The sequence below is a fragment of the Myotis daubentonii genome, chromosome 20, assembly GCF_963259705.1.
Source record: "Myotis daubentonii chromosome 20, mMyoDau2.1, whole genome shotgun sequence".
In the NCBI taxonomy this organism is placed as follows: domain Eukaryota; kingdom Metazoa; phylum Chordata; class Mammalia; order Chiroptera; family Vespertilionidae; genus Myotis; species Myotis daubentonii.
Genome location: NC_081859.1, coordinates 1140142 through 1166859, shown reverse-complemented (window position 1 = coordinate 1166859; position 26718 = coordinate 1140142). Strand labels below are relative to the sequence as shown.

Here is a 26718-nt window from a genome sequence, read left to right as displayed (position 1 = left end):
ATGGGAGGATATTTTTAGATCTCCCCCAGATCCCAGATTGCTCCAGCTACTCTTGACCTCCTTCCAGAGTCCTGTATGGTCCCCAGCTGCGCGGTGGATATTTCCACGCGGGCGTGCGCGCTGCCACCCCCCTGCTCACTGCCTCTCCCTTCGCTTCCTCACCGGTGTGAGCTGCAGCTCTGATCTCCCCGCTGCCAGGCCTGACTCCCAGGGGACTGCCCGAGCATCACTCACTGTGTGGCTCTCTCCTTCGACACTCACGGTCCCTCGTCAGCTGTCATGGAAAGGCCTCGATTCGTTCTGTGCGTCACTGATCGGACGTTCGAGCTGCCCGTTCAGGACCCTCACTCTCCTGGAGAGGGCGGGCGGTGACCTGGAGCCCGGATGCCCGCCTGTCCCTGTGGGGACAGCCCTGGCTCTCGTCCTGGCCTTGCTATAAAGCATGGAGCCCAGTTAGGAGAGGGGGGAAGCAGCGACAGAGTAGAGACGGCAAGGAAACAGTGTGTCCTGGCTGTGTGGTGTGTAAGCTGCCCTCTGTGCCCGCTGAGTGGGTCAGTGGGTAGGATGGGCATGGCCGTGGGAAGGTGGAGATTCCCAGGTGAGCTGTGCAGGGGTTTGAGGCTTCTCAGGGAGGCCTAAGCCTTCTGAGTGAGCTGTGCCTGCATCTCCCGGTTGACTGCGTACATGGGAGGGAAGTCACTGAAGTCCTGTGCAGTCTTCTGGCTCACTGTATGTGCGCATGCATGTGGTTCACTGTGTGTGTGACTCCCTGTGTGTGTGCGTGTGTGTGTGGCTCCCTGTGTGCGTGCGTGTGTGTGTGACTCAGTGTGTATGTGCATGTGGCTCACTGTATTTGCGTGTGTGTGTGACTCAGTGTGTATGTGCATCTGGCTCCGTGTGTGTGTGTGTGTGTGTGTGTGTGTGTGGCTCCGTGTGTATGTGCATGTGGCTCACTGTATTTGCATGTGTGTGTGACTCAGTGTGTATGTGCATCTGGCTCCCTGTGTGTGTGCGTGTGCGTGTGTGTGTGGCTCCCTGTGTATGTGCGTGTGTGTGTGACTCAGTGTGTATGTGCATGTGGCTCACTGTATTTGCGTGTGCGTGTGGGAGACTTTCCCTGGAGCCACTAGACCAGAGCCTTCCCCTGCTGGCGCCGTGGTCTCCTTTAAGACGCACTTGGAATGGTGTCTGCGGCAGATCTCTCTCCATTTCAGGTGCTCTCCAGGTCTGCTCAGTTTAGGAATGGCCACTGTCATTTTAGGAGGAATCTCAGTGTCGATGGCACAGTCGTCATGACTGGGCACATTGTGTTTCTTTACGGAAACCCTGTAAGCGCGTCCCTCTGCTCCTGCCTAGAAAATGTGCCAGAGGAGCTCCGAGAGCCGTTCTACACCGACCAGTACGACCAGGAGCACATCAAGCCACCCGTCGTGCACCTGCTGCTGTCGGCCGAGCTGTACTGCCGGGCCGGCAGCCTCATCCTGAAGAGCGACGCCGCCAAGCCGCTGGTGGGCCACGACGCCGTGGTGCAGGCCTTGGCGCAGAAGGGGCTCTACGTCACCGACCAGGAGCGGCTGGTGACCGAGCGGGACCTGCAGAGGAAGCCCATCCAGATGGTGAGCCGCCGCGGGGCCGGGGCCGAGGGGGGCTCGCGTGTGAATGTGTGTCAGTGCCCGTGTGCGCGCCTGCCTGAGTGACCTCCTGGCGCGTCTCTGCCTGTCACACGTGTCAGTGTAGTTACTAAGCGTGAGTTCTTCTGTGGAAACACGCGGCGAAGGACGCTGAGCTGGCCTGGGCCAAGCAGGCAGGGCCTCGCAGTCCCTGGAGACAAGGCCGTGTTCAGGTCACCGTCTGCTCTCCCCTTTAATAGATATTTTCATTGATTTCAGAGGAAGGGAGAGGGAGAGAGAGAAACATCAGTGCTGAGAGAGAATCATGGATCGGCTGCCTCCTGCACGCCCCCTACTGGGGATCGAGCCTGCAACCCGGGCCTGTGCCCTGACCGGGACTCGAACCCTGACCTCCTGTTCCTGGGTCCACCGCTCAGCTACAGCCGGCCGGGCTGCTGCCCCTGTAGCTTGGTTCACAGAATGCTGGGCGTCATGGAAATGGTGTTGGAAGGAAAACGGCCACACGTCTGATGAAGTCTCGCTCCTCCATGAGGCGGCCATGCTCGGAGGCAGGGGAGATGTATGTGTAGGAAGACAGAGGAAGGAATGTATGTAGTTAAAGAAAAAAGCAAGAAATTAAGATCTTGAAGTAGGATGGGCCAAATCAGTTCACCGTCTGGCACTAAATGAGGTTGTGGCCTACTTTGCTTTCTGCCTTTTTCTTTTTTTAAAAACCCATTGTATTACTTTTAAGGAAGGAGGTAATGTAAGAGTTAGCTGTCATTTGCTTACAGGTGGGCAGCTGAGTTGTCAGGACGGTGGGGAAGGGTTTCAGGTCCGTGGTGGCTTCAGGATCCCGTGCTCACTGAGTTTTGGGGCCTGCTCTGTGGGCACGTCACCTGCGAGCAGCTTGCAGCACGGGGAGCAGTTCCCCTCTGACGTCCCCTCTGGAGGGTCCCTGCCCAGCTGCTGCCCCCACTGTGCGTGTCCGCGGTCTGCAGGCTGAGTGCACGGTCCCAGGTCCCCACGGCTGGGGGTCCGTGTCTGCTGAGCCGCTGCCCACGCACACCGATGGCAACGTAACCGTTATCGCTCAAGCAGGTGAAGCACCTGTATTTTCCACGTTCTTTCCTAGCGCAGTGTGTGTGTGTGTGTGTGACTGTGAGTGTATGTGTGTCAGTGTGTGAGTTTGAATGTGTGTGTGTCAGAGTGTGTGTGGGGTGGGTGAGTGTGGGTGTGGGAGTATGTGTGAGTGTGTGTGTGGGGGGGGGAGTGTGGGTGTGTCAGTGTGTGGGGGGAGTGTGTGAGTGGGTGTGTATTGGTGTGTGGAGGGGTGAGTGTGTGTTGGTGTGTGAGTGTGGGTGTGGGTGTGGAGATGCTGACGCAGGGCTGCCGTTTCTCGCGCTGACCCTGCTGACGGCTGGGGGCGCATCTCACTCTGGTCGCAGGGACGCGGCAGGGATGTACCGGTGACGTGCAGGCCTGAGCCTCGGCTCGCACCTCCGCCCACGGCTGACCCTGCCCGCAGCCCTTCGCAGGCTCACGTGTGCTGCCTTGTGCTTTAATCCTGTGCTGTCAGTTCTTGTCACCATTAGATGTAAAGGTTTCCAGTTGCCGTGAACGTTTGATTGATTGTGTTACTATTTTTCTAAAATCTCGGGGAGAAGGTCTGAGTCCTAGTGAGAGCGCTGCTCCCTAGGAATCTGCCGGGTTGGTTAGAGCGACAGGGCGACAAGCACCAGGCCTCTTGTCCTGCTTTTTAGGAAGCGTGTGGGGATGGTGCTTGGTGCTGAGCGTATGGACGCCCGCCTTCCACCTCTGCACGATCTAACTTTGCCCTGGCCAGTGTGGCTCAGTGGATAGAGCATCAGCCTGTGGACTGAAGGGTCTCAGTTTCACTTTCATTCAAGGGCACATGCCTGGGTTGTGGGCTCGATCCCCAGTAGGGGGCGTGCAGGAGGCAGCCAATCCATGCTTCTCTCTCATCATGGATGTTTCTATCTCTCCCTCTCCCTTCCTCTCTGACATCAATAAAAAAAATTTTTTTTAAAAAAATTAAAAATAAATTATCGTAATTTGGGGATTTTTTTTAAATATATTTTATTGATTTTTTACAGAGAGGAAGGGAGAGAGATAGAGAGTCAGAAACATCGATGAGAGAGAAACATCGATCAGCTGCCTCCTGCACATCTCCTACTAGGGATGTGCCTGCAACCCAGGTACATGCCCTTGACCGGAATCGAACCTGGGACCTTTCAGTCCGCAGACCGACGCTCTATCCCACTGAGCCAAACCGGTTTCGGCAATTTGGGGATCTTTTATTTCTGTATGCGGCCTCCAGTTTGGGAGGCGAGTTGTGTGCTGGTAGCAAACGTGTAATGGTAAGTATAAGGCCACGTATATATTTAAAAACATAAAACAACAGCAGGAGGCCACAGGGGAGACGGAGTCCTGCGTGGATGAGCAGAGGGAGGAGCTGGAGCAGGAGGTTCAGATGGAGGACTTGCCTTCAGGTGGGAGGCGTGTGGAGGGCTGGACTGGAGTGTGCCCGACGGAGGCGGGCGGGGAGGCGGGACAGTGGTCCGCGGACCACCTGTAGGCGGTGCTGCTTTAGAGAAAGGCTCTACAGAGTTCTTCCTGGATGTGATGCCTGAGCCAGGAGCAGCTGGAGATGACGCTGAAGTTTGTGCAGCGCATTGCTGAGTAGCAGTTACGACGTGATCACAAACAGGAACAGGGCCGCCTCGGGTAAAGACGGTGTCCGAAGCCAGGGCCGCGCCAGGAGCTGACCACGGACTCTCTCCGTTCGCCCCGCCCGCGTGTGCCCTGTGTGCTTCCTTAGAGTCCCGCCTCCTGTGGCCTCCCTTCTGCGCCTGCTCCTTAGGAGGCGGCACTCGCATCTCAGAATGTCAGCCAGAACTCTCAGGTGGCTCAGCCGTGTCCCCGCTTCCGTTTCAGAGCGCCCACCTGGCGATGATAGACACCCTGATGATGGCCTACACGGCGGAGATGGTCAGCGTGGAGAAGGTCATCGCGTGCGCCCAGCGGTACTCCACCTTCTTTCAGGCCACCGACCTGCCCTACGACATCGAGGACGCCGTCATGTACTGGATAAATAAGGTGGGTGCACACGCAGGGCCACGACGCTCCCATGGCAGGAAGGCGGGTCCTCACTCAGACGCTGCCGCTCTGCTGCGACGGAGGGTGTGTGCCCCCAGATCTGTGTGGTGTCAGGAGGTGAGGCCTGGGGAGGTGACCCCAGAGCTCCCTGCCTCTTGGACATGTGAGGTCCCGGAGAAAATGGCCAGACGCTGGCTCTCACCAGACACCGTACCCGCCCCCGCGGGACCTTGGCCTCCAGCCTCCAGCCTCCAGCTGTGAGGGACACGTTTCTGCTGTTCGCAAGCTGCCGTCTGTGATCTTGCTGATGTCGCCTGAGCAGACACACACTCCATTACCCTTTCTGTTTCAAGTCAAAGCGAAAGCTCGGGTTGGGCAATCTGGTTAAAATTTCCCATTCCCCCCACCCTCCCCTTTTTATGTCTTTTTCTTCTTTTTTTTCAAAGAGGAAGGGAGAGGGAGAGAGAGAGAAACATCAGTGATGAGAGAGAGAGTCATGGATCAGCTGCCTCCTGCACGCCCCACACTGGGGATCAGCCCACAACCTGGGCCTGTGCCCTGACCGGGAGTCGAACGGGTGACCTCCTGGTTTGTAGGTCAGTGCCCCACCACGGAGCCACGCCCGCCGGGAGAGAGTGTAAAATGTTGACGAAACAGAAGTGTTATTGCTCCCAAGCCTTAAAGCTGAGGTTCCTGGTGCCCTGTCCCCAGCTCACCCATCCCGCCCGCCCCGGGTGTCCGGCAGCATCTAGTGAGTCAGTGAGCTCACCCTCGTGAGCGGAGGCGGCCCCTGTGGGACGCTGCCTCCGGCTGGGAAGGGAATGTGCTGTGAGTGGGGCTGCTGTTGGACACACAGGCCTGGCCACAGGAGTGTGAGGCGCGTGCTCTTCTGTTCTACGGGATGGACCCTCACGTCGGTGCTTTTGTATTTAAGGTAAACGAACATCTGAAGGACATTCTGGAGCAGGAACAGAAACTGAAGGAGCATCACACAGTGGAAGCCCCAGGAGGTCAAAAGGTACGTTTCGCATTGAAAACGGGCCTCATGCGGCCCGTGCGCCCACATGTGCTGTTACTTTGGGAAATGTGCGCAGTTGTGGTCGTGAACTTGGTTTTGGTGACGGTAACTGGGCCCGGGAAAGCCAGGCCGGGACACCACGTAAGGAGGAGCACAAAGCGAAGGGGGTGGACGACGGTGCTCAGGAAACATCAATGCCTCGAGCTCAGGTTCTGGGGTTCTTTTGGCAAAAATAATGGTCTGGACTTTGGTAAAATGTAGGAAACAACACGAAAACAGTGTCAGGGTATCGGCCCTGTGATGCCGTGTAATAGGACCGCCTTTACCGTCGTGGCCCAGGAGCTGTGAGTTGTCCCCAGGGAGGTTCTGGGGGAAGAAGAAACATCAGCGTGGAGTCGGTCTTTAAACATTCTCCAGCGGCACCTGGCGTTTCCTGCTCTGCAGATCTGTGCTGCCCACGCAGACCCGCTGTGCCCCTGCCGGGCAGCCCAGCAGAGCGCATCGCGGGAGGGCCCTTCGGGCGCAGGGCACGGGGCTGGGGGGAGACATTGCCCTTGTTCAGAGCCTTCCTTTCCATTCGGGCGACTCGGTCTCCTCACTGTTACCCCCACCGTGTGCCGGTGATGCGCTGCCCTCCCCCTGCCCGCCCTCCTTCCAGTAGATTCCTTTACCACCATCTTCTCTAAACATGGGCCTGCGCGGGGCCACTTGTACTGGGTTGGACCAGAATTCACATTGCGAAGCTCTCCCTTAGAGCATGCGCTCCCCCCTGGTGTAGGCCGTGTCCTAGAGGGGGGCCATGTGAGGAGCGCCACGTCGAGGGAAAGCCAGACCCTTTACTGCTGGGATGTTCTCCGTTTCCTTTTTTCAAATTGCTCTTTCTACTTCTAATGCTCCTTTTGACGCTGAAGTAGGAGGCCCGTTAAATTTAAGTTCAGATAAAAACCAACAGTGTTTGGTCTAAGTTGCTTGAGCCTCTGTATTGTATTGGCGCCCTGCTCTGGGATCTCCGGGGTTTGCAGCAGGGCCTCAAGTCCAGCACCCATTCTCCGAGGGCCTGCGCGGAGCGTGTGGCAAATGCGTCTGAGCTTCCGGTCAGACCAGCGCTGCCCTGACGCTGCGTGACCTGCCCAGGCCCTCGACCTCTTGGCCTCTCTTCATCTGTAAACATTAAGGGTTGGATTAGGGCTCCTAAATTCCAGGACTGAAATGATTCCCAAATCTCCCCTCTTCGCTGTGTTAGTAACGGCAGGGACTAGACACGACAGGTCTGTGGAAGTAGGGAGCTGGTTGTCCTGAACTTCCATATGTACTCCTGGCAGCTGTGGGCGTGAACACCTGGGCGGCTGTGGGCGTGAACACCTGGGAGGCTGTGGGCATGAACACCTGGGCGGCTGTGGGCGTGAACACCTGGGCGGCTGTGGGCGTGAACACCTGGGCGGCTGTGGGCGTGAACACCTGGGCGGCTGTGGGCGTGAACACCTGGGCGGCTGTGGGCGTGAACACCTGGGCGGCTGTGGGCGTGAACACCTGGGCGGCCTTCTCGAGGGTGTGGATGTGACTCGGCCCTGGGGGTGGCGGGTGGACTTGGAAAGTGGGGCACTAGGTCACAGGGACTGTGCCTGCAGACATGCCGTTGGAGTACATGGCCCCTTTGGGAATGAGCCAGGAGACCGTTTGGTGGTTTTGGAGAGCTGTGAACCCACGGGTTTGTGTTCTCAAGTTTATAAGACTAACTATGCTCAGTTTGTTTCTCAGAATATTACAGATACGAGTCTACTCAGTGTAGCATTTGCCACTTTTTAAAGAGAAATATGGGTGAGGGATTCTGCAGGGGCTGGAACTGGGGGAAGGAATGGCTTTTGGAGAAAAGACATCCCCTCGTTCTAATTGCTTTATTTGAAGGTGGAGGCTCAGAATAGCCCCTCTCCCCAGTGAGAGCAGCGCACGCGCTGCCCGATGTCCTCCGCCCGTGCGAGCAGAGCTCCTCAGCCGTGGAAACCATAACCCACTTTTGTTTTAACTCCATTCCTTCGCGCAGCACCGAGATACATTGGGGGAAAGGGCTCTGAAGTCAAGTCCATTGGGAGATGCTGCCCCCTCCCCCCGCCCCCGGGGCCCCTCTCAGAACGTCACAGCCCATTTTCAGACATGAAGGCCCCTGGAGAAGCCTGCCCACCTATCTCCCAAACACGCGTGATCTCTGAACTCCTCTGTGAATGGCATGTGCTAACACCCACAGAACCGTGTTCTTTGGAGCCGCTCTGGGAACCTGGTGTCTGACCTGTAATGTTCTCATGGACCCGGGTGTGTTCCATACGTTTATAAATACACAGAACAGCACAGGTTCCAACACAGGGCGTCACCCTCCCATGCATCGTTTGGTTTGACTCTGAGGCTTACCTGGGCTCCTTTTCATACTGTTATTTCAACTAAATAATTGTGAGGCCTTGACCGCCTGATTAGGTAACGTTCACCTAGAATTCTGCCCCTAAGGTTCTGTTCTGTAGTTACAGTTTCTCTTGTGTGGACTTCGAGGTTAATGCTGATTAGTTTCTTTCGTTATACCTATTGCCAACATCCCTTTTACCCAAAACACAGCACCTCAGTCTAGAATATGTCCCTGCCATCAACTCAGTGAGAAACTTGGCGTTTTAGGACTTTAAAAAATTCAGAGGTGGCCCCGATTTCTCTCCAAGCAATAAGTATTGCGTGAAGATGACCGGCCGTATGTTAGACGTAACTTAGATGCCTGGGGCCATGGTTTCCATCTCTGTCCACGAGTGCGGGGAGTCTCCCCTCCCAGGGGCGCGTTCACATGGGGCTGACCCGAGTGAGCTTTCCGTGGGGCTCACGGCCGTCGTTTTCTAACCCCGTCCCTCCTCCTGTATTTGTTACTTAGGTGCTGATGTAAGCAGGTCTGTCCTCTTCATTGTCTGTATGAACTTATTTAACGGGTTGTAACCTATGTCTGTCCATATGCACTTATTTTTAAATAAACCTGTGGATTTTAAGCTGAAGTATTAACTGGCATGTAGAGATGTGATGGGCGCGGTCGCCGTGGGCCTCCGCGGTGGGAAATCTGCTGTCGCTTCACTGACACTAACCGGACGACTTTCCTTCCCTTTGCTTCCGCTGCTCCTCTGAAGTCTCCTTCCAAGTGGTTTTGGAAACTGGTGCCCGTAAGTTTGCTCTGAGAACTGTGCCCGTAGCGTGGCCTTGCTGTGTCCTGCTGGCGCGGTCACTACAGCCTGTCAGTCACGCAGAGGGACTGCCCGGCCTTGGTCCCGTGACATAGGGAGGTAGACAGTCCCGCCAGGCTGGGCCGGAAGCTGTAAAGTCATCTGACATGGCAGCACCTTCTGCTTATCTTGTCAGTAACCACAGACCATCAGTAACCAGGTTTTAAAAGAGCATTAGTTTTAATAACGTTAGTATGAGTGAATATGAATTATATGTGTGAACTATTCGTATTTAAAGCCATGGTTTTGAAAGAATCATCTCCTCTTCCGCCTGAGTGGTAGGGACACTGTGATAGGCAGTGACCGCTGTCCTTACCAGCTCCGGACTTCCTGCCTCAGTTCTGGTTGACCCAAAGGGCTGGTCTCTCAGGACTGAGGCTGGGGTCAGCCCACTCACAATGTCTGGCGTGCCTCCACGCCTCTGGCTGAATGTGGTGAGCATAGACATTTACCACTAAAGCCAGCAAAGCTCTGTGTGTGCACACGTCCACACGTGTGCTTGTGTGTCTCAGCCTGAGCGTGTCCAAGCTTGCGTATGTCTGCATGTGTCTGTGCATCTGTGCATCCGTGTGTGTGTGCGCGCCTGGAGCAGAGGGGCTGCTGGCAGAGAGCAGGGCAGCAGGCGCACCTCCTGCTGGTGTCCGTGGCCCTGGGTGGTGGCTCGGTCCAGTGCAGACCATGGGCCCAACCAGCTTGTCCCAGGGACCTGGGGAGCCAGGGAGCCGGCGGTTCCTAGGGTATCGGGGCAGCAGGCCCTGTTCCCTGCCGGCTAAGCAGGGAGCGTGAGGCCCTGGACCTGCCTCCCGGGTGAGAGACCGGCGGCCAAGGCTGCTGCCGGCTGAGAGGGAGTCCTGACCGCGCAGCATCAGGCATCAGTGCAGACTGCAGCGCGTGTGTGCGGTGTGTCTCTGAGGAGGGACACAGCATAGATGGAGACGTTGGCCCGGCACGGGAACACGTCATAATTATATTCTAATTATAAAATAGAGAGGGGACCGATTTAGGTGGAGTCAGAAGAAAAATGAGTTTTGATTATTTTAAAGACCCACTTGAAAGAGCAGTAACCAGCACCGCCATGAGCTGTGCTGCTAAACTCCTCCCCGTCCTCGGCGGCCTATCCGGCCCTCGGGGAGCTGGGAGCTGGTACCAGCCAGCCTTGAGCTCCGCCTGCGCGGTGCCCAGCAGTGTGCACGCACCTGACGCCGGCATCTTGTCCACCCCCCAGGCGCCCTCCTCAGCCCCATTTTACAGATGGGGAAACTGAGACTAGAGAGCTCCTCAGTGGCAGGACCAGGATTTGAACCGGGGTCCCTGATTCCAGAGCTTGTCTTAACCACTGGCTCCTCAGCATCTCGTTGCCGAGAGCAGAGCTGTCCCGTAAACCCTCGCACGCCCCCGCCCGCCCTCTCCCCGCCCCGCGCACACCCAGGTTCCCTCTGTTTTCGGGGTGAGCAGGAACCCTTGTGCTCGCTCTGCTACTGGTTAGTGAGCCCTCAGCTGGGACGGTTTTTCCAGTCTCAGGGTTGTTACACTTTATTCGTGTGACCTTAGCGTTCAGATGACAAGCCCGTGTGTCACACCTGATACTGTCCCAGTTCCTCGAGCGATGCTTCCCGTCGCCAGGTGTCCTGTGGGGACAGCGCGTGCCCTGCCGCCCAGTTTCCCTGGCCCTTTCCGTGGGAGGACCCGCCACGCAGAGCACGGCCAGCGCTGCAGAGCGCTGTGCTCAGGGCAGCGGGCTGGTGATTACATGCGGAGTCTCTGAGTCCTTTTTTTTTTTCTTATTGTCTCAAGTTTTGCATGTGTCTCCTTTTTCCCCAGTGGACACCCCCCCGGCCATTCCCACCCCTGAGGGCAAGCCCCCACCGCCCCAGCGTCTGTGTCCCTTGGTTATGCTAACATGCATGCACACAGATCCTTTGGTTGCTCTCTAACCCCCCACCGCCCCTGCCATTGTCTCTGGATCTATTTTTGTTCATCAGTCTGAGTCATTTTTTAAACTATATATTTTATTGATTTCAGAGAGAAAGGGAGAGGGAGAGAGAGAATCATTGACCAGCTGCCTCCTGCACGCCCCACACTGGGGATGAGTCTGCAACCCGGGCCTGTGCCCTGACCGGGAATCGAACCCTGACCTCCTGGTTCCTAGGTCGACGCTCACCCACTGAGCCACACCGGCCGGGGTGCGATGCTTCTTCACGGAAGCGTTTAGGCTCAGGGTCCCTCCCGGAATCAGCGGTGGGGCCGTGCCAGCCTCGCCCGGCGCTGTGTGTGTGACTGGTGAGGGGCCGGGTGCTGAGAGGAGAGGACGCTGTGACTGGTCCCATCGCTGTCGCGTGGTGTCGGGGACACAGGCCGCGGCCCTGGCTCCGGTGCCGCACTGACTGCACCTCTGCCTCGCAGGCGCGCTACCGGAAGGAGCAGACGCTGCGGCCGCTGCCGTGCATCCCGCTGGTGGAGAACCTGCTGAAGGACGGGACGGACGGCTGCGCGCTGGCCGCCCTCATCCACTTCTACTGCCCCGGCGTCGTCAGGCTGGAGGGTGAGCGCCGGAGCCGCGGGGCGTGGGGGCGTGGGGGCGTGGGGACGCGGGCCCTGGTGACAGCGCGCGGCTTCCCCCAGCGCAGTGTGTGAGCGCGGGGTGACCCCAGGTGGCAGCCAGGGAGGCATGCTGGCTCCCAGTCTGTGTTGTGGCCGCCCCATCTCTGAGTGAGTGTGTGAGTGTGAGTGTGAGTGTGAGTGTGTGTGTGTGTGTGTGTGTGTGTGAAGCAGACGCATGTGCGTGTGTGTGTGTGTGTGTGTGTGAAGCAGGCACCACGTGTGTGTGTGTGTGTGTGTGTGTGAAGCAGGCACCACGTGTGTGTGTGTGTGTGTGTGTGTGTGTGTGTGTGTGTGAAGCAGACACCACGTGCGTGTGTGTGAGTGTGTGTGTGTGTGTGAAGCAGACGCACGTGCGTGTGTGTGTGTGTGTATGTGTGTGAAGCAGACACCACGTGCGTGTGTGTGTGTGTGTGTGTGTGTGTGCGCGCGCGCGCACTGAGTCACTAAGCGGGATCTGAAATGTGTGTTTCCAAATCAACCCCAAGTCATCACCTTGCTCTCTTCCTGTTTGAAGATATTTGTTTGAAAGAAACCATGTCTTTGGCTGACAGCCTGTACAACCTGCAGCTGGTCCAGGAGTTCTGCCAGGAGCACCTGACCCAGTGCTGCCACTTCTCGCTGGAGGACATGCTCTACGCCGCCGCCTCCATCAAGGTGCGTCCTCCCTCCCCCCACCCCCCTCTCCTCCCTCCTTGCCAGCCACAGATGGGCTCTTCTGTCAGCCAGGGGACCTTTGGAAAAATCACCTTGTGAATTTCCTGCTTATTTTATGTTTTTTAACCCGCGGTGAGCTGCGGGCATCTTTGACAGGGCAAAGCTGCCTGGAACTCAGCCCAGTGTCCACCTGCTAGCCTCATGTTTGAAGGCTGGCACCTGCCGTGTTTATGAGTAGAAATTAGGAGTATCGCGGCCATATGTATCTCATGAACGCCTTTACTGGAACTTGCTTGTTGAAAAATCCAAGTGCTGCCGGGCCAGCATGGCTCAGTGGTTGAGCGTCGACCTATAAACCAGGAGGTCAGGGTTCGATTCCCGGTCAGGACACAGGCCCAGGTTGCGGGCTGAATCCCCAGTGTGGGGCGTGCAGGAGGCGGCCAATCCATGATTCTCTTTCATCGCGCAGAGCGGGCAGGATCCAGGTGGATCAGCCACACTTGAAGGAGATCGCTGTCCACGGGGGGGGGAGGGGGGGGGTAGCTTCCCGTGTCCTTTGCTAAAGCGTTGGAACCACAGCTCTGACTTGACTTGAATGTTTCCCGACTCGGGAAGCAGCTTGGCCCGTGGTCCCGGCCCCTCACTGTCCGTCACTGCAGCCAGCCCTGTGCGGCGAGGTGCCCTCCCCTCTGGTGGCAGTGTGACTGGGGGAGGGGCTCTAACCCATTCGCTGGCACAGAGCGTGAGAGGGTAGTTCCTGGAGGTGAAGAGCAGAAACAGGCCGTCCCACTAGGGACCCGTGTGCACGTCTCCCGGCGCTGAGCTGTCGGCGGGAAGGAGTGGAGGTGCTTTACTGAATGAAGCACACAGCTCTGCAAGGCATTGGGTGAAAAGAGCAGGAGCACACGTCACCCTCGGCAGGATGTCATTACATGTTGAAAAGCCTTTCGCAGCGTGTGCACAGCTATACACGCGTGTGGCTGCTCGAGCCAGGTCTGTGGGAACAAACAGCCTGGTTCCCTGGAGGGGGGTCACCCCGCCCTCTCCCGTTGGTCTTGCACACTGTGCCTCTGTGGGTTGTGTGAGAGCCTCATTGCAGCCGCGGGGCCGTCGTACGAGACGGAGAGAAGAGCTTGGGATGAGATGCATTTGGTGGTACAGGCGTTCCTTCCTGTTGAACCATCATAAATTCAGACAGAAATGTGAGCTGTGGTTACGGGACACTCACCCCGTACTCTGCTGACCCCTGGTGGCCACACGCAGTACAACTCCACGAGGACAGTGGCCTTGCCAGGCGCTCCGTCGGCTTTCCAGCTTTAAGACGCGATGGACATAGAACATGGTGTAGGTTCGAGGTGTGCGCATGACCCCAGCGCAGCATGAGCCACGCCTAGCACGGCGCACAGTCACCGGTTCTCCCCTCCCCCTCCCTCTCCCCAGAGCAACTACCTGGTGTTCATGGCCGAGCTCTTCTGGTGGTTCGAGGTGGTGAAGCCGTCCTTCGTCCAGCCCCGCGTCCTTCGTGCACAGGGAGGTACGGTCCCCGCGAGTGTCCTGCGCACGAGCAGGACGGGCAGCGGAGCCCTCGCGGCCCCTCTGGCAGGGGAGGCCCGCTGTCCTTCCAGGGTCAGCGCTGACCTTGATGAGTGCTGAGTTCCCAGTTGTTAAAGCCCCTGGATGCTCCGTGCGAGGCCGGATGTCGGAGGGAACAAAAGTGAAGGAAGCGGCTGTGAATGTGAAGCCTGATGTGGCGGGGCTTTGAGCTCTCAGTCAGTCGCTTTCTTCTCTTTGCTTCGGTCACCCCCACCCCCAGCTCTTGTCCCCTGTGAGGTTCTGAGTTTTCAACATTGTTACCAGAATCCACTCCAATTATGGCTTGTTGGCTGTAATCTGCCATTTGAATTTCTCATTAGACCATAAAAAGGTGTGTGTGTGTGTGTGTGTGTGTGTGTGTATTAAACCTAATAGGTTTGTGGTTACTATAGTACCATGTTCTAGTGATTGCACTTAATAACAACTGTAAGAAATAAAGGCCCGGCCAGTGTGGCTCAGTGGTTGGGCCTTGACCTATGAGCTAGGAGGTCAGGGTTCGATTCCTAGTCAGGGCACAGGCGCAGGTTGTGGGCTGGATCCCCAGTAGGGGGCGTGCAGGGGGCAGCCCATCAATGATTCATCGTTAATGTTCCTGTCTCTCCCTCTCTGAAACCAATAAGGATTTTTTTTAAAGAAGATAGCTTTAAATATACGACTTATCTGAGTAATAAGGGAAATTGAGGTTAAATTTAAAGTTATTGTGGCCTAGGATTCTTGAAATGATGTTGGGAATGTGCTGCCTACGTATGCAATGCTGAGGTTTTCATCTTTGTCGCAGCGGAGCCTGCAGTGCGGGCCCCGGACACCCGCGCAAGCACCGTGGACAGCTCCCAGGGCCCGGCGAGGTAGGCCTCTCCCCTGTTGCTAACACAGCGACACTGCACTCGAGTTTCACCGTGTCAGTTGGACTTTGAGCTGAACAGGCTTTAATTAGCTTCCCTGGAAGCCTGTCTTAAGTGTATCTAAGTTTGGTTGGTCTACAGCCTTATATTGGCCGTGTTAGTCTCAGGTGTACAGTATATGATTCAGCGTTTTTAGACCTTTCAGTGTGATCACCCCATACGCTTGACTATCTTCCCCTTCACGTTTCTCACCCCCACCCCCAGTCCCCTCCCTTCTGGCAAGCGTCCCCGTGGCCTCTGTTTCTAGGAGTCTGCTTTTGTTTTGTTTATTCATTTGTCTTGTTTTTAGATTCCATGTGTAAGTGAAGCCATGTGGTGTCTGTCTTCCTGTGCCTGAGCTATGCACTTACTGCTGACTTCTTCACTGACTGAGAGAGTGGGTTGGAGAGAGTTCTAGAAGCCACTGCACCCTGTCGCCCAGCTCATTCCCAACAGATCGGGGTGGAGATGCCAACTGTTAGGAGGCCCCACGGGGGCTGCCAGCCTCCACGGGCTCATCATACCTGCAGTTCTTGCAGGTTTAGGTTCCACCCAGATAGTTCAAACCAAGCACTTTCATTTAACCTTTTCATTTCTATGTGTAAAAAGAAAATAATGTTCCTGTCTTCTCTGTCAAGGATGCTGAGATGTAGATGGAAGTATTTCAGGTTCTTTGGTTAAAATACAAAATATGTAGAAGTGCATATAATCACGGCTGTTCTTTGGTTTAAGCAACGTATTGTTTCCTCTGTTTACTTTTCATTAGGAGGGAGAGTCAGGGGTGGTAGTGTTGTCTGGGTCTCAGCCGTTCTGTGTACAGTTTACAGAAATGCGGAAGCACATGGTGACATTGTAGCACTGGCTGTGACATTGTAACACTGGCTGTAACGTTGTAACATTGGCTGTAACGTTGTAACACTGGCTGTAACGTTGTCTCGGGTTTGCATTGCAGCGCGGAAGGAGATGCGTTCCCACACCGTCATCACTTGCCTTCCAGACACTCACGCCCCCAACCTCCTTCTTCAGCCTCAGGTAATAGATTTGAAAAAGCCGAGGAAATGCCACTTCAGTAGGTTAACTGCGAGATGATTGAGAGTAAATGTAAACACACACATCCAGTTATGTGAAATCTGTTAAATTGCTGCAAGTTTAAATTTTTTACATGATTGCAATGACTTTTTTATTTTTTCATTTGAAGGGGGAATCAGAAGGTCTTCATCTATGTCTTACGTTGATGGCTTCATAGGGACATGGCCCAAGGAAAAAAGGTAAGCGGAGAATTCTGTCCGTCTGTTCACACTAACCAGGAAATGCCAGCTCTCTCTCTGTCTCTTCTGCTGTTGGGCAAATCGCAATATACCTTTACTTAGTGCCTGTGGGCAGGTGATCGATCGCGGGGCTGCGTGTAGAAGTCACCTCATGGGCCTCACCTTACCTTGAGGACAATGTGATGGAGAAGCAGGGCACCACACCCATGGATTCAACCAGCTGTGGGTTGAAAATATTCGGGGGGCGGGGGGGTAGGGGAGTTACACTGTGGCTGATGTGTCCGGTGTAGTCAGGCCTGTGATTGAATCTGTGCTGAACACGTACAGACTCTTACCATCATTCCCGAAACGATACAGTACAACAGTCACAGCATTTACAGTGGGGCCTCGACTTACGAGGGTCCCAACTAACGAGTTTTTTGAGATGCCAGCTGTCTCTCGGCCGATTTTTTGCATTGAGTTGATAGAGTAATTTGAGTTAACGAGCTCCTTAACGAGCTCGGTCTCGGAACGAATTAAACTCGTAAGTCAAGGCCCCGCTGTACATCCATCGGGGACTCAAGTCTCTACGGAGACGGAGACGATGTGAAGTGCACAGGAGGGTGAGGGTCACCGCAAACACTACCGTTTATGGGGGGACTTGAGCTTCCTCCACGTGGGTCCCCGTGGGGGCGTCCGGGAGCGACCCTCCGCAGATGCCGAGGGAAGGCTGTGGTTGTACATAATGGTTCGGTGACATAAAGCCGTTTCTTTTCTGGGATGATTTAAGGGTTTTCTCTTTGAATTTTTTAGATCGTCGGTGCACGGAGTTTCATTCGATATTTCTTTTGATAAAGAAAACACGGTGCCGAGAGGCGCCCCGAACCGAGGCCTCCCCCGCTCCGCCAGCAACGAAGGCCTCTCTCTGAACCGCCGAGTGTCTGAAACCACGAGGAAGAGCCTGTCCTTCAAGCCCGTCAACGGGGAGGGGGAGGCAGGGAGCATCGAGGAGGAGCTGAGCACAGACCCCGGCGGAGGCTTCCCCGCCTACGTGCCCCACCCCCCGCACAAGCTCAGCTCCAGCGAGAACACCCGCTCCCAGCTCCCCAACGGAGCCCTGCCGCCCGGGCTCCTCCTGGACGAGCTGGGCAACCAGGTGGAGGCGCCGAGCATCGAGGAGGCGCTGCAGATCATCCACGACACGGAGCGGCGCCCCCTCGCGCCCCCGCCCGGCCACGTGGCCAACGGCTTCTTCCTGCACAGCCAGGACCTGAGCCCCCTGAACGCCAACCTGCAGCTGCGCCCGCCCAGCCCTGACCGCCTGACCGACACCAAAGGTGCCTTGAGCCCCGTGACCGACGACACCGAGGTGGACACCGGCATCCACGTGCCGTCGGAGGACCTCCCGGGCACGGTGGACGAGGACTCCTCGCTGCGGGACTACACCGTCAGCCTGGACTCCGACATGGACGACGCGCCCAAGCTCCTGCAGGACTACGACCTGCGCCCCGGCAGCGCGCGCGAGGCCCCGAGCCCCTGCCCCAGCACCGTGAGCACCCGCTCCCAGCCCGGCAGCAGCGCCTCCTCCAGCTCCGGCGTCAAGATGACCAGTTTTGCCGAGCAGAAGTTCCGGAAGCTGAACCACACGGACGGCAGGAGCAGCGGGAGCAGCTCTCAGAAGACCACGCCCGAGGGCTCGGAGCTGAACATCCCGCACGTGGTGGCCTGGGCCCAGAGCCCGGAGGACGCGGGCCCGCCCGGCCGGGACAGCACGCAGCTGCTGGCCTCGGAGGTGCTGCAGCTGCACATGCGGCTGGAGGAGAAGCGGCGCGCCATCGAGGCCCAGAAGAAGAAGGTGGAGGCCGCCTTCACCCGGCAGCGGCAGAAGATGGGCAGGACGGCTTTCCTCACGGTGGTGAAGAAGCGGGGGGACGGGGGCGCCCCGCTGCGGGAGGAAGCGGCCGGGGCCGAGGACGAGAAGGTGTTCAGCGAGCGGGCGCCGGAGCGGGAGCTGCCCAGGGCCAGCGGGCAGCGGAGCAAGTCTCTGGCGGACATCAAGGAGGGCCTGGAAGGCGCCCCTGCCCCGTGGCCGACGTCGCCCACGGACCCTGAGCGGCCCTGGGGGGCGGCGAGCCCCCCGGAGGAGCCGGCGCCCGAGGGCGAGGTGCTGGAGTACACGCGGTCCATCGAGAAGCTGAACGCCTCGCTGCACTTCCTGCAGCAGGAGATGCAGCGCCTGTCGCAGCAGCAGGAGGCGCTGATGCGGATGCGCGACCGCCAGTCCTGGGTGATCTCCCCTCCCCAGCCCGCGCCCCACAGGCCGGCCCGCGACCCCCGGCCCGCCCGGCCGGGCCCGTCCCCCGAGCCCCCGCGGCCCACCCACCCGTCCCCGCAGCCCATCCACAGGAAGAGCGCGTCCTTCTCCATCAAGACCCCGCGGACCCCGCGGCCCAACGAGCTGAAGATCGCGCCCCTGAACCGCACGCTGACGCCGCCCCGCTCGGTGGACAGCCTCCCGCGGCTGCGGCGGTTCTCCCCCAGCCAGGTGCCCATCCAGACGCGCTCCTTCGTGTGCTTCGGGGACGACGGGGAGCCCAGACCCGGGAAGGACGGCGCGGACGCCCCGGAGGCCTCGGAGCCGCCCGCGCGGCCCCCGGGGGAGGCGGGGAAGCCCGTGGAGTCCAGCGTGTCCGAGGTGCTGGCCCAGCCCGTGACGGAGACCGTGTGCCTGACGCCCAGCGCGGACCCGCCCGGCTGGCCCGCGGAGCCCGCTCCCCGGCCGGCCTTCCCGCCCTCGGCCCCCAAAAACGTCAGCCTCATCGAGGTGTCCCTCTCGGACTTGAAGCCCCCAGAGAAGGCTGACGTGTCTTTGGAGAAAGAGGACGGAGAAAGTGACAGAGAGCAGCTCGACGACGAGCAGAAAGTGTGCTGCGGGTTCTTCTTCAAGGTGCGCCCGGGCCCGGGGAGGGGGGGGGTGCTCTTCAGTGGACGTGCTTCTCCAGGAGCAGCCCCTTGGTCCCAGCCCACCAGCCCCGAGCCCCAGCACGGGCTTGCTCCCCCAGGGCACGGCAGCACACGCAACCCACTGATTTCTAGAACATTCTCGTCACGGTGCTCACGGTCATGACGCACAAGGGTCCTCGTGCACACGGTCATGATGCACATGGGTCCTGGTGCATACGGTCCTGGTGCACACGGTCACGGTGCACACGGTCACGGTGCACACGGTCATGGTGCACATCTGGAGGTGCTGACCTTGCACCTCTGCCTCCCTCACTTACACGTGAGCTGTCAGCCCGGCTGGCGTGGCTCAGGGGTTGAGCGTCGACCTATGAACCAGGAGGTCACCGTTCGATTCCCAGTCAGGGCACATGCCCGAGCTGCGGGCTCGATCCCCAGTGTGGAGCCTGCCCTTCCTGAGGACCCCCACTAATCCAGAGCCCCCACCTGGAAGTGCAGCGGCGCTTTCTTTTGGGTGTGACCTTGGGAGCTGCTGTCAGGGCTGTGACTTGCGGTTCTCTGTGGAGCGTGTTTAAAGCCGTTTACATGCCGCTTTCAACACTGGGGACACCTCCCCACTTGAGTTATTTATTTGGATCCAAAAAAGCACACCTCAGTCCTTTCCTTTTCCTGGTTGGCTGGTCTTTGCTAACTTCCCAGGTTTAGAAACAAGTAAGTCTGTGTCCTTTGTTACTTGAAAGAATGTAGCGTTTTCATTCATTTCTTCCCGCAAAACGCCTGGAACGTTCCATGGATGGGTGGGGTTGGAATGAGGTTGAGTCGGTATTTCCGATTTTCAGTTATAAGAATTGAAGTTGAGAACATTGGTACCTAATGCCTCTCCCTGTTTTCAATGAAACGTGTTCTCAGGACGACCAGAAGGCAGAGGACGACATGGCGCTGAAGCGGGCGGCGCTGCTGGAGAAGCGGCTGCGGCGGGAGAAGGAGACGCAGCTCCGCAAGCAGCAGCTGGAGGCAGAGATGGAGCACAAGAAGGAGGAGACGAGGTGAGGGCGGCCGTGAGGAGGGGCAGGTGAGGGCTGGCTTCTCACTGAGTTTCACTAGTAGATGTTAGACACTTGTCGTGTATGGACAACTGAATTAATGCTGATTTTGGTGATTTTTAGAAGCTGATTTGTTTTCCCAAAGGATTACTTGCTTGTGTATTTTCACCCTAAGTTGGAGGCATCAAAGTGAAGTTCTCCAGAAACCACATTAATTTTAAACAACTTCACTGTCCCTGGACGGGTGGGTCAGTGGTTAGAGCATCGTCCTGCTGCACCGTGGTTGGGGTTCAACCCCTGGTCAGGGCACACACGAGTCAGCCAATGAATGCATGGAGGAGTGGAACCACAAATCAATGTTTCACTCACTTTCTCCCTTCCTCTCTCTCTAAAAAACAAAATAACTTGACTTGGTTTTACATACACACACATACACACACTTTTTTAAATGGCATATTTATGTAGATTTTAATGACCTAAGTTATCTGGAGTATATATATATATATATATATATGTATATATATATTTTTTACCACAAGTATATCTTAAAGGACCGTTTCCCCCACGTCGCTAAAACAGAACAGTTCCACCTTCTCCCATCGCTCTCCCACGTCTGTTTGCTGTGGTGCCGAATCAGAACTGAGCCGCTTGTTTCTTAGGCGGAAGACGGAGGAGGAACGTCAGAAGAAGGAGGACGAGAGGGCGCGCAGGGAGTTCATCCGGCAGGAGTACCTGAGGCGCAAGCAGCTGAAGCTCATGGAGGACATGGACACGGTGATCAAGCCCCGTCCGCCCACCGCCAAGCAGAAGAAGCAGCGCCCCAAGTCCATGCACCGAGACCACATGGAGCCCCCCAAGACCCCCACCCAGGGCCCTCCAGGTAACTGGGTGTTGCGAGGTCTGTCCATGAAACGCCAGCCTGTTGTCATGGTCACGTGTCTGCACGGTGCTCCGCTAGACCAGACCCATCCGAGTCCTCACGCCTCCCTGCCTGGGAGCCGGAGCGAGCAGGACGGCTTAGGTGTCTCGCGTGGCTGCTGTGCGCATGCGTCTGGGTCCCACGTGCATGCATATGGGTACCCTGTGCATGTGTGTTTGTCATGTGTGTGTCCTCTGTGCATCTGTGTGATCCCGTGTATCCCATGTGCATGTTTGTCCCATGTACATGTGTGATGCTGACCTGTTGGCTCTGCCCGGTGTGACCCCCGCATCACTCACCCACTTTTCCTCCGGTGAGTCCAGGGACCCCGCCCTGGCCTGGGGTGTCAGGCCCACGTCGTGCAGGGCGAGTGTGGGGCCGAGTCCTGGCTCCCCTAACAGACAGGGTTGCAACCCCAGCTCGTGCTTTTCGAGTTGGGAGGACGTGTCTTTTTACAAATGCAACACGCAGGCTCACTTTTTAAAACAATGTTTGTTTTGTTGCAACTAAAAACCATTGAACGTCTTAGGGAATTCCCAGTGACTCCAAAACGGAGAGAAAATAGCACGACGGCCTCTTCCGGCCCCTGACACGTGATGCCCGTCTTGGCTAAAATCAGTCAGTTAATTTTCACCGGGAACGAGACAGTCCTGGATACCTTTTATTCTGCTTGTTCATTTTCTTTTCTCTCAGGATCAGCATCTCATGCCTCATGTTGCACCTTCCTCCTGAATGACTCCTAACAGCAGCGAGCCTGGGCTTTTCTGGGAAACAGGCTCCTCCCTCCTTTCCAGGGAACGGTGCCTGGCCGCGGGCCGCGCTGTGTGGAGAGGGAGTAGAACGGGGAGAGCGCGGCTGCCCTTCCCACAGGCCGCGAGGGCGAGCGAGCGGACGCCTCCTGCTGCTGGGAGGGCGGCTGCTCTCACTCAGGTCACAGCTTCATTGTGTCTTTCAGTCTCTAGCCTCTCCCTGGCGTCACTGACTACGGGCGACAGCGAGAGCGTGCAGTCCGGCAAGAGGACGCCCAGGTAATCCACCCGTCTGTCTGTCCGTCCGTCCGAACATCTGAGGGAGGGCTTCCGTCTCTCAGGATGAAGTCGTCCTGGCCGCTAGCTCTCACAGGCTTTGCTCACTAGGATAGAGCAGTTAGGTCGTGTGTACAGAGGGTCTGTTCACCTTTCAGCGAACAGAGCCTAGAACTAGTGACATTGATAAGACACTTTCATAAGCTGCAGACGTCAGCAGTGATCGCTGACAGGGTTGTGGCAAAGCCACGGGAGGCAGAACCGAAAGGCGCCAGCCTCGAGCTGTTTCCTGCCAGATACAAAGTGTCCCGTCCCCCCCCCCCCCCCCGGGGTCGGCCCAGAGCAGCTGCCGAGGGCATAGGGCTCCCGCTGCCCTCGCCTCGTCACCTTATTCCCAACCCCCAGAGCAGCAGGCCTCGTGCCGTCGGCCTCAGTGTTGCCATCCTGTTGTTAGTGGAGTCTCCACATGGAGCCGTTCGCTCCCTCGGTGGTGCCCACGGGTGCTCTGCCGGGGCCTGGGCGGCAGGCCCAGCGCGCTCTCAGTCGCTGGGCGGTGTTGGTGGCGCTCTCACGGGTCCCTCTGGCCACGCCCTCTTTGTGTCTGACATGTAACCGTGTGGTCCTGGCTTCCAGGTCGGAGTCCGTGGAGGGCTTCCTGTCCCCGAGCCGCTGCGGCAGCCGGAACGGAGAGAAGGACTGGGAGAACGCGTCCACCACGTCCTCGGTGGCCTCGGGGACAGAGTACACAGGTGGGCGCAGCTATGCCCTTCCTGGGCCAAGAGAGCGGACTCCACGCGGAGCTCCCAGCTCATCCGGTCCCAATGCAGAGGCTCTGGGCCGGGCCTGTGGGTGTCGGGTCAGTGTCAGGCTGCAGGTCCGCTCGGGAGGGTATGACTGGACCAGATGAGCTGAGTCAAATCTCCGAGTGAACCGCATCCTCTGGCCGTTTCTGGGCTGTGATTGGGCCAGAAGACGTCAGTCTGTAGGACTGTGCGGCTTTAAAGCCGTTCCTCGGGCCGGCGGGACCCAGGCTTCACGGGGTGGGAACGGAGCGGGAGGGAGACAGCGGGGAGGGGTGTGGCCGCTGGCAGGTGAGGGGAAGGCACCGGCCGGGGTGGGCATCGGGCCCGTCCAGGTGGGACCTGCAGAGGAGCTAGAGCTGCCGCCGCCCCCGTGCATGGGACCCGATGCCCAGGGCCGGGAGCGCCCGTGTGGGGCCCCTCGTCTGGCCGGGATGTCGGGGGAGCGCTGATGGCACCTCCGACTTGGGAAGGTCACTTCCCTCACTGTCCTGAAATCCTCCCGCAGGACCAAAGCTCTACAAGGAGCCCAGCGCCAAGTCCAACAAGCACATCATCCAGAACGCGCTGGCGCACTGCTGCCTGGCGGGCAAGGTGAACGAGGGCCAGAAGAAGCGGATCCTCGAGGTGAGTGGGCGCCGAGCGGGAGGACGGGCACGTCCCGGCTCCATCGCGGGCACAGCCTCCTGGCTCTCACCTTCCACACCAAAGACCGTGACTGCGCGTGACCGCAAGGCTGCGTGCACCGCACGTGGGCCCCACACGACGGGGACGGTCGGAAATTACAGTTTGTTGCCCAGATCCGCTCAGTCGTGCTCATGAACGCAGGTCACGTCGTTTCCAAATGCAGCTGCTCTGTGAGGAGACACAGGCTGGCGGGCGGGGGGCGGGGCGGGGGGAGGGGGCGGCTCCTGAGACAGGACTGGCCGCTCTACGCGGCATCAGCCACGCAGCCAGCAGCGCCTCAGCCTGAGGTGGTGGCACCGTCTTGCTCTTGTAACAGGCGTGGTGCTCTGGCTTTGAAGAATTTATATTTGATTAAATGCCATCAGCTTTGACTAGAAACGCCCTGCAGTTACTCAGTGGCATCTGCGCGGGTGCTCACTGTCGCGTGTGGCTGTTCTGCAGGAGATGGAGAAGTCGGACGCCAACAACTTCCTGATCCTGTTCCGGGACTCGGGCTGCCAGTTCCGGTCTCTGTACACCTACTGCCCGGAGACGGAGGACATCGCCAAGCTGACCGGGATCGGCCCCAAGTCCATCAGCAAGAAGATGATCGAGGGCCTTTACAAGTACAACTCCGACAGGAAGCAGTTCAGCCACATTCCCGCGAAGACGCTGTCGGCCAGCGTGGACGCCATCACCATCCACAGCCACCTGTGGCAGAGCAAGCGGCCCGTGACACCCAAGAAGCTGCTGCCCACGAAGGCGTAGGATCGGGGTTCGCTCCGGGACCTTCGTGGGGACCGCCGCCGCCTCCTTGCAGGGGAGCCTCCCTGATCGCCAGCCCACGCGTGTTCGCCGCACTGGGCGCAGCTGCTGCCAGCGGCTGGCGCTCCACCGGGCGGGGGCGGGTTCTCCTCGCCGGTGGTGCCCATGGCGATGGACGCCGGTCCGGTGGCGGGCGTGGCCGCACCGGCGCAGGCCAGGGGCACGGAGCCCGCCTCACACTGTCGGACTGAAGGGAAAACGGCGAGGGTACAGAATATGGGTTTATCTGTTGCTTTTTTAACACTTTCCATGTATGTGCTTGTCCTCATGTTTATTTTGATGCCTTTCTCTCCGTGGGGTTTATTCCGAGGTCCCTGTGTTTTGTTTCCCGTGGGGATCACGGAGGGAGGTGGCCGCGCAGGCCGCACGCTTCCTGTGACGCGCGGGGCCCTGGTGTTGGTCTGACGAGACCTCGTGTTTCCCGGTGTCCGAGCGTCGGAGTCGCAGTAAGCGTGCCCGCCTGTGTTTCTCACTCACTAGTATTAACGGTCTCTGCTCGCGGGGGTGTGGGAGCTGCTGGGGTTGGCGGAGCCCCCGGAGCTCAGCCAAGAGCACGTTGCGGGTTAATCAGTGTTGTCTGCTTCCCGCCCGAGGGCCGGCCGCCCGAGCTGGGGCGGGAGCGGCTCTTTTCCTCATTTTATTTATAACTGACATCCAAACCCTATTAGAACTTACACATGTACAAAGGGCTACACTTTAATTTTAAAACAGCTTCCATGACTTCGCTTACGTTGAGTTTTTCTTCTCCTGTATCCCATCCGAGAGGGCGGCTCAGAGCGAGCGCACACACGTGCCGTGGGAGCCTCGTTCTCAGGAAGATGTGGGCGATCATGTGACCGGGCGATCATGGGACCCGGGTGCAGGTGGGTGCGGCAGCCGTGGGCCTTGGGGAGCCTAGGGGAGCGTCAGCGGGTCAGACAGGAGGGTAGAGGCTCACGTGCACGCGGTTCTCAGAGTCGTTAGAGTCGCTAGCATCTCCTGGGATGCACGTACTTATTTGGAGAGACAGTGGGGACGGATGTCGGATGGGGCTTTCCCGTCCCAGGCCCTTCGGGCATCCGCGCCTCGGAGTTACCGACATTCTCAATGCTGTCGATATCGTCCTGTAATTTATGTTCTTATATTTATGTATATTTGTTAAAACTGTAAAAAATTCACAGATTTTTTTCCCAATATCTGTGCAAGATGTATGTGTAGCTCAAACTACTCGTGACCTGCTGTCTGCATGTGAGAGGGGCCGTGTGGCTCTCGTGTTGTAAGTGGATACACGCCGTGTGTAACATGCGCATTAAAACGGGGAAACGCACACGTTACCGTTCAGTCTGTCCGGTTAGGAGGCACAGTTACCAAATGGCGTTTAGATTAAGACTGGCTTAAAAAGGAGTAAATAAACCGAATTAAAATGTGGCAAATAGTCATCAAAAAGAGAATTAGTGAGCATCGTACATAACTAAATTTGGTATTTTTTTTTTTAACGTATTTTTATTGGTTTCAGAGAGGAAAGGAGAGGGGGAGAGAAACATCATGGATCGGCTGCCTCCTGCAGGCCCCGCACTGGGGATTGAGCCCGCAACCTGGGCATGTGCCCTGACCAAGAATCGAACGCAGGACCCTTTGGTCTGCAGGCCGACGCTCTATCCACGGAGCCAAGCCGGCCAGGGCTACATCTGGTCTCTTAAACCAGGTCTGGCTTCCGCAGCGTCTTCCTCATGTCGCCAGGACATGAAATTTTCAACAACTGGACGTAGGTCCGTGGGGGCAGAGTCACGGCCAGCAGCCGCCCGCTGGTCTCCCGTGTGCGTGGGTCCCGCAGCCGCCGCCTCCAAAGGTAGAGTATGGTGTCGCCGCAGCAGCCCGCCACCCTCAGTGTAGCATCTGCTTCCTTGAGGTGCAGCCGTTTTTAAAAATCATGTCTGAAGAGTTCGATGCAGATCATGGGCTCGTCGGTCCTGGGGGTTCTCACGACCCGCTGGCTGACACACACCGAGGTGCACCTGCCGCGCTCCGGAGCCTTCTGCCCTCGCGGCCTGGGGGTGGGGGGGACTGTCATGGTGTCCTCTGGCCCCTGAGAGCCGGGCCAGCCTTTCCTGGGGACTTCCTGGCGCCACCCACCTGCCCACAGGCGCACGGCCCCCGCACAGTGTGGCTCTCCTCGCCCGAATAAACGCATGGCACCCGGAGACCTGTGTCTTGAGTGAAATGTGGGGCCTGTCTGTGACACTATCCGGACTTAGGTGAACTCGTCTCGTAGTTCTCCCGTCTCAACCTGCCAGCCACCAGCCGTGTGTGTGTGTGTGTGTGTGTGTGTGTGTGTGTGTGTGTGTGTGTGTGTCACACACACCACGCGAGAGCCGTGGGTGCCCTGGTTGGGGAGCGACCCCTGACGGGAGGGGTGCGTCCTTGCCAGGCAGATCCTGGGCCTTTACGTCCGGGACCCCTTAGCCCCGACCCTGGGCCTCTGAGGGGCTGGCTCACCTGCCCAGGCCTTGGTGCCACCGGCTCCTGCCGCCAGG

General features: G+C 57.9%; 1 protein-coding gene across 5 annotated transcripts in view; it reads left to right on the top strand.

Annotated features, from left to right (window-relative positions):
- CAMSAP2 (calmodulin regulated spectrin associated protein family member 2) overlaps positions 1-26385 on the top strand; it is a 35441-nt gene extending 9056 nt beyond the window's left edge. Inside the window, exons 2-18 of one of the 5 annotated variants that reach the window (XM_059677315.1) lie at positions 1357-1616; positions 4569-4730; positions 5665-5748; positions 8898-8930; positions 11394-11532; positions 12106-12245; positions 13686-13779; positions 14617-14683; positions 15672-15751; positions 15918-15987; positions 16780-18913; positions 19837-19973; positions 20630-20850; positions 21845-21917; positions 22548-22663; positions 23223-23341; positions 23843-24297. In XM_059677315.1, the coding sequence (XP_059533298.1) occupies positions 1357-1616; positions 4569-4730; positions 5665-5748; positions 8898-8930; positions 11394-11532; positions 12106-12245; positions 13686-13779; positions 14617-14683; positions 15672-15751; positions 15918-15987; positions 16780-18913; positions 19837-19973; positions 20630-20850; positions 21845-21917; positions 22548-22663; positions 23223-23341; positions 23843-24148 (4235 nt within the window). In that variant the 3' untranslated portion in view covers positions 24149-24297. Of the gene's footprint in view, positions 1-1356; positions 1617-4568; positions 4731-5664; positions 5749-8897; positions 8931-11393; positions 11533-12105; positions 12246-13685; positions 13780-14616; positions 14684-15671; positions 15752-15917; positions 15988-16779; positions 18914-19836; positions 19974-20629; positions 20851-21826; positions 21918-22547; positions 22664-23222; positions 23342-23842 lie in introns of all 5 variants that reach the window. The other 4 variants (XM_059677313.1, XM_059677316.1, XM_059677314.1 and 1 more) reach the window with 4 other exon arrangements.
- Positions 26386-26718: the final 333 nt, after the last annotated feature.